This window comes from Galeopterus variegatus, unplaced genomic scaffold, assembly GCF_000696425.1.
Source record: "Galeopterus variegatus unplaced genomic scaffold, G_variegatus-3.0.2 Scaffold3544, whole genome shotgun sequence".
NCBI lineage: Eukaryota > Metazoa > Chordata > Mammalia > Dermoptera > Cynocephalidae > Galeopterus > Galeopterus variegatus.
The window spans coordinates 7,096-20,095 of record NW_007729655.1 but is presented as its reverse complement, the minus strand read 5'-3'; the positions used below and the strand labels follow the sequence as shown (position 1 = coordinate 20,095).

General features: G+C 58.6%; 2 protein-coding genes across 5 annotated transcripts in view; both read left to right on the top strand.

Annotated features, from left to right (window-relative positions):
* Window positions 1-5,116, top strand: part of LOC103601002 (corticotropin-releasing factor receptor 1-like) — a 42,403-nt gene extending 37,287 nt beyond the window's left edge. The window contains exon 9 of the mRNA XM_008585380.1: window positions 5,006-5,116. Within this exon, the coding sequence (XP_008583602.1) occupies window positions 5,006-5,116 (111 nt within the window). The remainder of the gene's footprint in view (window positions 1-5,005) is intronic.
* The window catches only part of LOC103601001 (corticotropin-releasing factor receptor 1), a 26,809-nt gene extending 15,409 nt beyond the window's left edge, over window positions 1-11,400 (top strand). For 2 of the 4 annotated variants that reach the window (XM_008585377.1, XM_008585376.1), the window contains 9 exons: window positions 5,006-5,112; window positions 5,597-5,717; window positions 5,958-6,111; window positions 6,374-6,434; window positions 8,548-8,620; window positions 8,904-8,989; window positions 9,225-9,360; window positions 9,515-9,556; window positions 10,099-11,400. In XM_008585377.1, the coding sequence (XP_008583599.1) occupies window positions 5,673-5,717; window positions 5,958-6,111; window positions 6,374-6,434; window positions 8,548-8,620; window positions 8,904-8,989; window positions 9,225-9,360; window positions 9,515-9,556; window positions 10,099-10,239 (738 nt within the window). In that variant the 5' untranslated portion in view covers window positions 5,006-5,112; window positions 5,597-5,672 and the 3' untranslated portion in view covers window positions 10,240-11,400. The remainder of the gene's footprint in view (window positions 1-5,005; window positions 5,113-5,596; window positions 5,718-5,957; window positions 6,112-6,373; window positions 6,435-8,547; window positions 8,621-8,903; window positions 8,990-9,224; window positions 9,361-9,514; window positions 9,557-10,098) is intronic. The other 2 variants (XM_008585379.1, XM_008585378.1) reach the window with 2 other exon arrangements.
* Window positions 11,401-13,000: the final 1,600 nt, after the last annotated feature.

Genomic DNA, 13,000 nt, shown 5'->3' with positions numbered 1-13,000 from the left:
TGTCAGCACCACGCTCACCCAGTGAGCAAACCGGCCATCCCTATATGGGATCCGAACCTGGCCGGGGCCTTGGTGTTATCAGCACCACACTCTCCCGAGTGAGCCACGGGCTGGCCCTGGGAATCTATGTTTTTAACAAGTGCCCCAGGAGAGCCTTTTGATGGGGCAAAAGTGAGAAACTCTGATCTAGTGCAACACGTTCACCTTCCAGATGGGGAGAACAAGGCCCAGAAAGGGGGAGTGACTCGCACAAGGTCACGTGGCCAGAGTGAGCCAGAGCCTGGAACCCGGGGCTTTGGAGCCCAGGCTCTGCTTTGCCCACTACCAGGTCTTGGTGCAAAGCAAAGCTGATTCGGGGAGAACTCTCCCCACCCATAGCACCCATCTTGACCCTGAGTGCTTTGGTTAGTCCCTCCCCTGGCTCCCTGGCCTTAAGCCACTGAGCTATTGGGGTTCTGCTATCTCCTTCCAGAAGCTGCAAAGATAGACTGATGCTTAGCCTAAAAGAATAACCAGCTCTTTCGTGGTGCTGCCCTGGCAGGGTGAAAGAGTCCCCCAGGATGCAGGGGGAGGAGCTCCCTGGCATCTCAGGTCCTGCAGGCCAGACCGTCTGGTCCACGCAAGGCTGGGATGGGTTGGCCGGGCCCCCCGCTTGTGAAGCACCCACACAGTGACCCAACCTAGGAAGTCCTGCGGTTGGGGGAGAGGGCATCCTCCTGAACTGGGCTAGGGGGAGTGGGGCTCCAGGTTAGGAAACATAGTTGAGCCAGAGTGGATGGCCTGGGGTGGGGGTGGGGTGGGTAACAAGACTGCGCAGGGGGTAGGGGCACTCCTTACCTGGTGCACAGTAGAGGTGGTGGGAGGAAAGGAAACAGGGCGGGTCAGTGCTGTTGGTGACTCTTAAGACCACAGTTTATGTCCAGAGAAAGATGGTGTGTGGAGGCCCAGCTAAGGCAGGAAGACTTCAGCCCCTCCCTCTGTCACACCCACCTTATGCTCTGATAGTCCCGGCGGGTGGTAGAGCTTGAGGTAGACTATGTGTCCCCAATTGGAGGTCAGCCACCAGCCTCCTGCCATAGAACAGATGACCCTCTCCCCAACACCAGAGGGGCAGGTGTCTGTCCTCTTCTCATACATCGGCAAAGTCGGAGGCGCCACAGCTGCTCATGGGCCCCCACCCCCCGCTGCATTCGACCCTCCTGATGGTCAGGGCAGGATCCCCAAGGTTCACCCAAGTCTCTCCTGCTCTCACTTGGGCCCCTTCCTTCTAGTTGGCTGATGGAGGACACTCAGCAGCCCCTATTTCCCCCAATACCCTTCAAAGACTCTAGGAGAGTAGGTCAGCTGCCCTCAGCCCTCCCTGCCCCTGCCCTGCAGCTCCCACCCCTGCCCGGGACAGGGGTCTCCCCCTCTCTCCCACCAGCAGGGTCAGGGCGAGAAGGAGGGTGAGGAGGTCTCTTCTCACCAGCCCTCTCCTTGGCAGTCTAATGGGGGCAGCATGGACTTTGAAAGCAGATCTCCCACCAGCAGGGTCAGGGCGAGAAGGAGGGTGAGGAGGTCTCTTCTCACCAGCCCTCTCTTTGGCAGTCTAATGGGGGCAGCATGGACTTTGAAAGCAGACGGTTTGGGGTTTGGATTTCAACATGTACATGCCATGTGACCTTGAGCAGGTAACTTAACGTCACCGAGTCCCCGTAATGGCTAAGAATACTTCAGGTCTCTGCCTCCTGGTGGATAGAGAGAGGGTGGTGTTGGCCTGCGTCTTGGCTTAAGAAGGATGCTCCATCCGTCTGCCACCCCTCTGTTCCTCATCTCACCTGTGAGGTCCAGGGAGGGAGTAGTGACACCTGGGGGCAGCAGAGGTCATGGCGAGGAACCACCCATAACATAGGCACGCACCCTTCCTCTGGTGCCTCGGTGGGGGCTGTCACCCACACCTCCCCTCCACAACACAGTGACCTGACCCCACTCGGCCCACCTCTGCCTGGCTTTGCCACCCCTTCCTGGCAGCCCCTGCTGGTCTGGTGCCTGGCATTCTGGGTAATCAGTTAATTTAATTAGTGAAAATGCCATCCCCTTCTGTCAGCCTCCAGCCTCTCCAGCCTCACTCACAAGACTCCCCGCCCCCTCCCAGAGCTGCAAAGAGGAAAGTGTCCAGTTAATTGAGCAGCAGGTTTCTCAGCTCTGGGCCTGGGCTAATCCCTAACTGAGCACTAGCGCCCTGGGGTATCACAGATAATGGATTCACAGTTTACCTGTGAAATGGGACTTGCGAGGGTGCCCAGAGGCCAGATACTGGAGGAGACCTGCCCACAGTCGGCCCCCAAATGAGGAGCCTGGTGCATGTGTGGCCCAGCCTGGGGATGGCACTAGGCCCCCAGCACCACCCTGCACCAGCCTCCGCTCCCCATATCAGCAGCCCCTCCCCCCATACCATCTCCCTCCACTAAAACCTTCCCCACTGTCCTTGACTCTCCCCCTACTCCGATATTTGCACACACTCTGTCCCTCTCCCCCATACTCTGCTGAGCACAGGGAGTCTGGAGGCCCATCCTTGGAGGCATACCTTGTTGGGACACGAAAGGGACTCTGGGGATCCGGACTCATGGACTGGGATTCACTGCTCGTGGGAGGTGGGGAGTTTGGACCATGGCTTCTGAAATGCTGAGATGCTTAGGAAACATCTTGGCTAAAATGATTCTTATTCAGTGGGTCTGGGGTGCGGCTTAAGATTCCACTTTTCTCAGGATTTCTGATAGCTCCTAGATGCCGGCGTGGCTGCTTCAAGGATCGTACTTTGATGAGCAAGGGGCTGATGTAGCCACTGCTGGGGTAAGAGGAGGAGCTTGGGAAGCCCAGGGGGAGCAGAAGAGCCACAGAGCGGAGTGTGCAGGGGTGGGGAGCTAGAGGTGGCTGGGGAGCATGGATGGGGTGGAGGGTCCAGGCAGGGACATCTCACTGCCAATGTCCCTAGCGAGGCATCGGGACAGGTCTGACACTGCTGCCACAAGGTGGTACCACAAGGTGCTGAGACAAGGTGGTGTCTTGCAGAGAGTCTGGTGAAAATCATCTAGGCATTAACTGCTTGTTAGATTCCGGTCAGTCACTGAAGGTCACAGCAGAGGCCTCTGCCCAGAACCACACCGTGCCACCTTGCTCAGGGTACCTGCTGGCCTTAGGTCTCCAAACTGGACAGGGACACAGTACTGGTCAGGTCCCCAAGAATTGGCTGTGTCCACTTGTCCTTGGAGGGCCAGGAGCTCCTTGGTGGCTCTGGAAGGATGAACAGGGCCTCTGTGAGCTCACCCTTTTCTCAGCACTCGCACGTAGCCAGTTTCTGTGCATCGTTGTCCCCTGGCCCCACCCCAGAACCCACAGAGGATAAGGGAGGGAGATGCTAATGGGGACATCCCCTTCTCAAAGCCAGTTGCCTTCCCACATGCATTTTCCTTCCTTCACTCAACACACATTTATGGAGCCCAACCGTGTGCCAGGCTCAGGGTTTCCAGGCCCTGTCTTCTCAAGACCCAGAAAAGGGTGAATGGGGGCTTTGCTCTTGGGGAGCAGGAGCCAGCAGAGAGCTGGGCACTGGGGACCAGCCAGTGCCCCATTATAGAGTGGGGGCCTGTATGCAGCCTCAGTGTCTTGCCAACCAATGCGTGCAAGAAGGAGGTGGTTTTGAAGTCGGGTAACCTCGAGTGAGTCAACACACCTCTGCATCTGTTTCCCGGCAAAATAAGTTCTAGCTGCCCTTCCAGCCTTCCCTCGGGGTTGCCTTGCAGGCTTGAGAAGAGACAGATGTGAAAATCTTCTGCAAATGAGAGGGCTTCATCACTCTTGGAGTATAAGATTATTGGAAAGAGGAAGGCAACAGCCTTCATCAGTATGTTAAATGAATTAAGAACTAAAATGGGGAATTTGTTGTAATCCTGGGAGAGGATCCTGAACCAGACCCCCTGGGCCGGGGCTAGGAAAAGACCTAGGAGGTGAACCTAGAGATTTGTTTTTTTTTTAAGTTTTCATAATTCTGTGGGCACTAATCTGTGGCAGCTATTCGACCCTCTCCTTGCTAATCGGGGCAGGCTTAGACTGCAGCAGGAGGGGTGTTAGTCCATTTTTGTTGCTTATAACAAAGTACACTGAACTAGGTGATTTATAAAGAAAATAAAATTTATTGCTTTCAGTTTTGGAGGCTGGGAAGTCCAAAGTCCATCTGGTGGTGGTGACAGTGACCCAGGGATCTCACATTGCAAGATGGTGGAAAGAGAGAGAGAGAGAGAGAGAGAGACAGACTCTCCTCTTCTTTTAAAGCCCTCAGAACCACGCCCCTGACCACCATTTTTAATACATCTACTACTACAGGGTCCTACAATCCAATCACCTCTTCAAGGCTCCACCTTTCAATTACCGTAATAGGATTTCCCACCCTCTTAATAGTCACAGTGGGGGCTAAGATTCTCATACATCAAACTTGGGGAACACAATTCAAGCTTCAGTGAGTTTTGGGGGGACATAAGTCAATCCACTAAGGAGGGGTTTAAGGGTGCCCAAGAAGATGGTGACTCAATTCAGAAATGGGTGGAGGAAAGACGTCCTGGTGGTTGGTGTCTCTGCACCCACTAGGGCCACCAGGCGTTGGGACTGAAAGGAAATGTGGGCAGATGTGAGGGCGAGTGCACATCTGTTAGTCGGGCACACGTTTGTGCACGTGGCGTGTGTGATGTGGAGATTCAGTTCATCTGATATTTGTCCCACAGCATAGAGCAGGGGATAGAGCACACGATTCAGGGACAGACAGACAGACCTAGCCTCAAATTGGATTGTGCTGCTGCAGGGTGATGCTGGACACACAGTAGGGGGTGGAGAAGTGGAGGAACCCTTGCGATCGTTACCAACTGTGTCCCGGCCACCCCTGGGCACTGTCCTCACAGAGCTGCTCATGTCCAGGGGGTGCAGGGGCTCAGCCATGCGGGAGCCTCACCTCTGCTCTTCTCTCCTGCCTCAGAGGAAGAGCAAGGTGCACTACCACATAGCTGTCATCATCAACTACCTGGGACACTGTGTCTCCCTGGTGGCCCTCCTGGTGGCCTTTGTCCTCTTTCTGCGGCTCAGGTGAGAAGGCTCCAACACTGCCTCTTTTCATCCCTGGGTCCTTGAGTGGGAGGCAGAGGGGGAAGGTAACATGCAGGAGTCGCTCCGGGCTGGGGGCTGCTGGGAAGGGACCGTCCTGCCACTCCCCCTCAGTAGTGGGCACAATGGCCATGTACAGGGAGCCTCGGGTCTCCTGGAACCTCTGGCAGAGCCACTTCTGCCACCAGGGTGGGAAAGCAGGCATTCCCAATAAGCCAGCAGCCCCAGTCCAGGGAGCACAGGCTGTGTGCCAGGCTCTGCCCCAGGAGCTCACGTCTGGGTGGGCTGCAGGTAGAAAGGGCCTGTGGGGCATCAGCAGAGTCCTGTGGCCACCTCCCTATGTGACTTAGCCAGTCAGCCCCACTCTGAGCCTGTTTCCCCACCCATATCCGGGCTGCAGTGATGTCGGTAGCCTGTCCCTCATCCTTCTCCTGTTGCTTCTGTCATCCACCTGCCCCTGCCCCAGGAGCATCCGGTGCCTGAGAAACATCATCCACTGGAACCTCATCTCGGCCTTCATCCTGCGCAATGCCACGTGGTTCATGGTCCAGCTCACCATGAGCCCCGAGGTCCATCAGAGCAACGTGGTGCGTCCTGGCGGGAGGAAGAGGGAGTGGGATGTGGCCCAGCCCAAGGTCAGAGGAAGGGCCCATTGGGGCTGCCCTGCAGAGGGAGGCCCGGGTCAGGCCTTGGGGCCCATAGAACAGGAGCAGGATCTCAGGGAGTGCCCCATCCTGCCCAGAGGAGGCCCCAGGCCAGGGTGGGGTGCTGCCACGGCCTCCCACCCCCAGCTCATCAGCACCTCATCGGTGGGGGTGGGGTGGCAGGCCTGGTGCAGGTTGGTGACAGCCGCCTACAACTACTTCCATGTGACCAACTTCTTCTGGATGTTCGGCGAGGGCTGCTACCTGCACACGGCCATCGTGCTCACCTACTCCACCAACCGGCTGCGCAAGTGGATGTTCATCTGCCTCGGCTGGGGTGAGCTGGCACGCGGCCCCCAGGCTGCCCCTCCTCACCCAGACTCAGGCCAGCTGGCCGGGGGGCCTGGGAGATGGAGGCCAGGCTGGGATGGTGAGGTGTGCACCAGAGCCCCCTGCCCCTCCTTGGGGGTGGGGACAGTGTGAGTTCGAGCTCACCCTGGGTAACCCCTGTCCCCCTCTAGGCCCTGGGTTGCAGTGGGGCCCTCCAGGCCTGGCATCCCCCTACTGAAGGGCTCTATGACAGCCCGTCTTTCCCCCAGGTGTGCCTTTCCCCATCATCGTGGCCTGGGCCATTGGGAAGCTGTACTACGACAATGAGAAGTAAGTCACCTCCCTCCCCTTCCTGACCCTCAAGGTTCGGGCTCCCAGGCCAGCTCTGCTTGCCACTGCCCAAGGGTCTTGGGCCACATCAGCTTTCTGGTCAGGACCATGGTTTCTGCATCTATAAAGGGAGGGAGTTGGGGCCTCAATCTGAGGGTCCCTTCCCTACCAGTGCTCTGCTGGGGTGGAGCGGGACAGGCAGGATCCAGGCTCCTTTATCTGTCTTGAGCTCTCACAAGAGGCAGTCTGGTTCTAAATCATGGCTCCATTATTAAGTAGCTCTATGACCTTGGGCTAAGTGCTGCAGTGTGCCTCAGTTTCCTCATCTGTACAATGGGCATCCTAATAATGCCTACCTCTGAGGGCTGTTGTGGGGATGACATGAGTTAATATATATTAAGCATTTAGAATAGTACCCGGCACATGGTAAATGCTATATAAATATTTTCTATTAATATTAAGACTTGTTTTAACAAAAATTCCATGAATTTAATAGAAACAGATCCAGATGATCTCAGAGGTACCTTCCAGCTCTGAAGCCTTGTGGTTCTTTAAAAACGGATTCAGGTGTTCCCAATCGCCCCTGAAAACTGAGTTTCCACCACAGGGGTCTCAGCCTTGGCTCACATTAGAATCACCTGGAAAGCCTTAAAAAGTACCCATCCCAGGCACCACCCCCAAAGAGTTGGATATAATTGGTCTGAGGTGTGGCCTGGCCTTGGGAAGTTTTAAAACTTCCCAGGTCATTCTAATGTGCAGCTAGGATTGAGAACCACTGAGAGACAGAGGCAGAAAAGGTGGACATAGACAGCCAGGGATCTTCTTTGCCAAAGAAGTGTTCCCAGGACCTGCTAACTGGCTGACTGGGGGTCTGGGCAGCAGCCATCACAGTGACAAACTCTGTCCTCCCCCACAGAGGAGAGGGCCACCACATCCTCAGTCCAGTCCAAGGAGTCTGGAAAATAATACTGCATATTTATGAGGGTGACTCCTCCCTGACTCAGGCCCAGCTGGCCTCACCACGATTGCACAGGTGGCCGGTGGGGACCCTGCACGGAGGGGAGCCCGCTGACAGACTGTCTGGGGCCTGGGTGTCCGAGCAGGAGCATCGTCAACCTGGGCGGTGGGGCCTGTGCTTGCACGTGTGCAGCTGTGTGAGTACAGGGGAGGGTGGAAGAACGGGTTTCAACAGCTGCCCTGTGTGCCAGTGTCTGGGAAGGAAAGGGATGCCTGGGCAGGCGGGGAACGAGGGGCTGAGCGGCTCTGAAGCTCCGCCTCGTGGTAAGATGCCGACACTGCAGCAGAAGGGACCGCGCGTGGGAAATCCGAAAGAACTCAGAGACCGGAGGCCCGAGGACTGGACCTGGCCCACGGACAGCTGCGTTTGGCCTCTGTGCTGTTTTCTGAAAACTTGATTTTGTAGCCAACCTTTAAAAAGTCAAGAGGTTTCATATAAAAATTCTCAAATTTCGGATTTATGAGAGCATCATGAGATCAGCCATTGCGGGTCTAGATGCCCACAAGGACATAGGACTTCCAGTTTGTCCCATCCCCGCCCACTCCCCAGACCTCCCTGGAGCTTGCTGGAGGGAAACTCAGGAAAGTGCAAAGAAATTCTTCCTTCCCTGGGGGAACGTGTGGAAGTCTCCCCTCAAGGCCGTTCTAGTCGCAGAGATTGCCATCTGTTGGCTGCTCACTGTGTGACAGGTGCAGTGCAAGGCGCTGTATGCGTCACTCCCCCCAGCAGCGCCCCAGCGGGCCTGCTGAGCCACAGCCACAGCGAAGGGGCCAAGAGGGGGAACCGAGGAAGCAGGGGTGTGTTGGGCCCACGCCTGTTCCTGGGCCGCTTGGTGGCCTTGTCCACTGTCCCCCTCCCTGCCACAGGGCTTGCTTCCAACTGCACATCTCATAATAGAGGATGCTGTCCATTCTGCAGATGGGATTACTGAGGCACAGCGGTGGGATCAAGCGGCCTGACCTTCTGCCAGGACTGGAATGGGGGCATCCATATTGTGGTTCTGTCCCCAGTCCTGCCCTGACCGAGCTCTACCCCTCCCCATGCCACTGAAGTGGACCCGGATGACCTCCTCCCCCTCCCTCTGTGGTCTTCTAGATGCTGGTTTGGCAAAAGGCCTGGGGTGTACACCGACTACATCTACCAGGGCCCCATGATCTTGGTCCTCCTGGTAAGAATGTGGGTAGGGAGCAGGTGACAGGGCACAGCAGGGAGGGGCAATCAGCACCTCCTGTGCCCCTCCCGTGGACCAAAAGGACCCCTCTGCCTAGAGGTGGGAGTCACCCAAAGAGGGAGCTGGGGCCAGGAAAGGGCAAGGGCCAAGGAGGTGGAGGGAGGGGAGCAGGGGGCACGAGGACAGAACAGAGGACGAGGGTCCCTGGCATGCCCGCCCCTCCCCCCACCTTGCTCCCATCCACGCCCACGCCGTCCCCATGGCTGTGCTCCAATTGCAGATCAATTTCATCTTCCTTTTCAACATCGTCCGCATCCTCACGACCAAACTCCGAGCATCCACCACGTCTGAGACCATTCAGTACAGGTGACTGGTTCCCACCTCTCCCACCCCTGGGGGCTTCAGAGATCCCAGCATCCCTCTGACCCCGGGTCACCCCCGCAGGCCTGGCAGTCCCTCCTGAAACCCCAGCTCCCCCTGCCCCAGACATTCCAGAGAACTGCCAGCCCCTCCCCAAGCCCCAGCCCTCCTCATCCCAGCAGAGGCTCAGCCCGGTCCTGGGGTGGGCTGTGACTCAGCCTCCCCACCCGCCCCACCCCAGGAAGGCTGTGAAGGCCACTCTGGTGCTGCTTCCCCTCCTGGGCATCACCTACATGCTGTTCTTCGTGAACCCCGGGGAGGATGAGGTCTCCCGGGCCGTCTTCATCTACTTCAACTCGTTCCTGGAGTCCTTCCAGGTACAGCCACCCTCCCCTGGCTGCAGTGCTGGCCGCCCACCCCCAGCCCTGCAGGAGCCAGATCTGCACCTCCTTGGGTGGGGAGAGGCACAGGGGCAGCCCCGGAGGCTGTGGGGCCACCTGCGCAGACCTGACAGGTCTCTCTCCCCGCTAGGGCTTCTTCGTGTCAGTGTTCTACTGTTTCCTCAACAGTGAGGTGAGGACCCCGGGGCCCTGGGGCTGGGCTCAGGATGACTGAGGCCTGTTGGGACTGGAGAGTGTTTATGGCCACCTCCAGCTTCCTCCCAAGTCCCCATGTGGATGCTGCTGGGAGCTCCCGGGTGGTCCCTGCCCTGCCCACTCTACTCCCACAGTGACAGCCCACTTTGCTGTCTCAGACGCAGTTGTCCTGGAGGACCAGAAGCCAGGGCTTCAGCCTCCTCAATGAGTCTGAAAACCAGGAAGGGCTGAGCCCTGGGGCAGGGTGTGTGGGTGGGTTGAGGGTAGGGATTCTTCACAGTAGAGAAGAAAACAACGGTGCCTTTGTGTGGACGAGAAAAAGGTGCACCTTCCTCCGGACACTTGAAAAATTGTCCCAGCAAATATGCATATCAGCGATGTTACCCATGTGAATGTCGCCGGCTCCTGTGGACCCCTGTGCACTGCTCACCTGGAGAGCTGTTCGTGGCAGCCCAGGGAAGGGAGGGAGACGGGGCCTGAGACCGGGCTCAGGTGTTAAGCTCTGCCCTGTGCCCACAGGTCCGCTCAGCCATCCGGAAGAGGTGGCATCGGTGGCAGGACAAGCACTCAATCCGTGCCCGCGTGGCCCGCGCCGTGTCCATCCCCACGTCCCCTACCCGTGTCAGCTTCCACAGCATCAAGCAGTCCACGGCGGTCTGAGCCTGGGGCCCGGGAGCAGCCTCCTGGGATCCATGGCTGGGAAGATGATGGCCAGGCTCCCCGTCTGTGGAGGTGACCTGCTCCTTCCCACACTCTCCCCCAGGAGCAGCTGGCACCGAGAGCCTGGAATGGCCCTCCCGCCCCAGCAAGCAGGAGCTCTCGGCTGCTGAGAGCAGTGACCTGGTGGGATGACTGGAACACAGCCTATGGGACTATGGGACGGGGCACTCCCTGGCCCCAGTCCTCCCTGGAGAAGGAAAATGGGAATGGAGTGGAAATGGAGAGGTGGGAAAACCACAGCAGCCTGTGGGTCTCTCCAAGAGCTGTCCTCTCCTGGACCACAAAGTGGCAGCGCACTGGAGACCTGCGGCTTCCTTAGCAGTGGTGGGGACGCCGTTCACTGCCCCAGGGGCATTGTGGAAAACTCTTGTGACAGCATCCAGTTCACCACAATGATGCCTCTGGACAACACCACTGGGAACCGAGGCCACATGGTCAGGAGCCCTGGAGACTTCATTAGACATCAGGCCATGTCCTTGGAAATCACTCCCAAGCCTCCAGGACTTCATGGCATGGCAGCCCTGCCACCAGAAATGTCCTGCTTTGCTGCCTTGTGCCCTCGGATGCTTACTGTCCTGCAGGCCACACCGGCTTCCCCCTCACATAACCACCGACAGTACCCTCTCCCTGACTGCTGGCACCTCCTGCCTCCAGTTTCCCCCTTTACAAGAAGATGGGGGCTGGGAGGGGCACAAAGGGTCCTGTGGGCAAGAACCAGGGTGTGCCCCAGCAAGGCCAGTCTCCAAGCGAAGTGGGCACAGAACTCTGGAGCCCTCCAGCCTGCTGGCTTCAGTGGCCAGGCCTCTGGGGCAGAGCTTGTGGCCCTGCAAGGCCTCTGGGGCAGGATCTCTAGCTAAGCTAAGGGCCCTTCTCTGCCCAAGTGCCCTGGAGCAGGATGAGTGGCTCTGGGACAACCAGCCACCGGCTGATCACAGATCATTTGGCCCCCAAGTGTGGACTGGCCCAGCCCCCACCAGACCCACCCATGTGCAGAGGAGCCGTACAGGCAGAGGAGGGCTTTGGGGTGAGGAGGTGCTAGGAGATGAGTGTCAGCTGTGAGGGGGCGGCTGATGTAATAACAATATTTGTCTTTTCAACCAGCATTTGTGATGGCCTGGACTCTGCAGGGCCGGGTGGAGAGGGAGCCGCAGAGGAGTACGGGCCACTATTCTGCCTTCAGGGGCCGCATCAAGGATGGGGTGCTGGTGAGGGCAGGTAGAGGACAGGGGCCAGAGGATGTATGTGAAGGAGATAGGTCGGGCCAGGGCCCCCATGGTAAGGGACAGCTCTTTGTAAGGCGGTGAGCTGCAGGGAGAGAAGGGCCGTGGGTTAATGAGGCAGGGGGAGGACCCCATGGGCAGGGGCACCTTGAGCAAAGGTGTGGCGGTGGGACCAGGCGGGAGTGTGTCCCAGCCCTAGGGCAGGAGCTGAGCTGAGAAGCAGGAAGTAGTTCGGAAGCTGGGGGGTCAGGCAGGTCAAGGGGGGTGAGGCCAGGCGAGGAACGCTGCGGGAGCTGGGGCGTCACCCTGGGGGAGCCCTGTGGAACACACCTGTCCCTCGTCCCACCCGAGGAGCAGGGTGCTGGGGAGGATCGCCACTCCCTTCAGTCTCTGGCTGCATCTCCCACACCCACACGGGCCACCGGGAGGCCGGAGAGAGCTCTGGGTCACAGCAGCATGCACTGTTTCACAAGATGACCGTGGCACTGTGAGCTCCGAGCTCCTGCTGAGGGAGGGGAGCTCCAGTGGGTGCAGGGTCTGAGCCCAGGGAGGAGCTGGGGGTGTCCTTGAAGGTCACATGGGGCGCCCTGTTCTGCCAGTTCCCCCAGCTCTGCACCCTTAGTTAGAGAGATGGGGGTGGGGAACGCCAGGACCGAAATGGGCTGAGGGCTTCCGGAGCGACATGTGCTTCGGGGTGGGGGGTCAGTGGGGGGAGTGGGGAGAAGCCCAGTAGAGGGTCCTTGCTGACAGGAGGGACCAAAAATGACCGATGAGTCTCACATGGCCACAGCGGAGACGCGTTCCTCCCCTCTGCCTTTCCCCAGTGAAAGGGGAGAAGGGAGAAGGCCTCGCCCGTCAGCGTCGGTCGGGGTCGGGGACATGCATCCCAAGTACGGAGGATCCTGAAGGGGGCTGGGGGTGGCGGGACTGGGGCTGCACAGGCAGGGCTGTGAAGAGGCCAAGCCAGGGCAGTGCCCCGTTTCTGGCTTGTGCCCCCTGGTTGTTCTGGCTGGTGGGTGCCTCCACGCGCCTCCTGTGTGCTCAGCACCATGCTGGGCTGTGTGATGGAGAGGTGGGCAGCCACCCGGGGATGGACACTGAGGCCGACTGCAAAGCTCAGAGCCCCTGGCGCTGCAAGGCCATGGGAGGACACTTTCAAGGCAAGGGTGGTGATCATCGGAGAAGTGGGAGGGGGTGTCCCTGGGCAGGCAGGGGCTGGTCCACACAGGCCTCAGGTCTCCCCATCCAGAGACTCTAAGGGCAGAGGGGCTGCTTCAGGCACAGCCGAGAGCATCTGAGCCCCAAAGATCTGCAGGCCCTCCTGCCAGGGCCAGAGCCCTTCCATGGCAGATGTGGGCTTCAGTGCAGGGGTCTGGGCAGGCCCCTAGACCAGGTGTCTGAGGGCCATTCTGCTCTGAGGTTTGGCTGGTGGGGGTGGGGCAGGGAGAGAGGCCCCGGGGGGGGGGGGGCAAAAAACACAC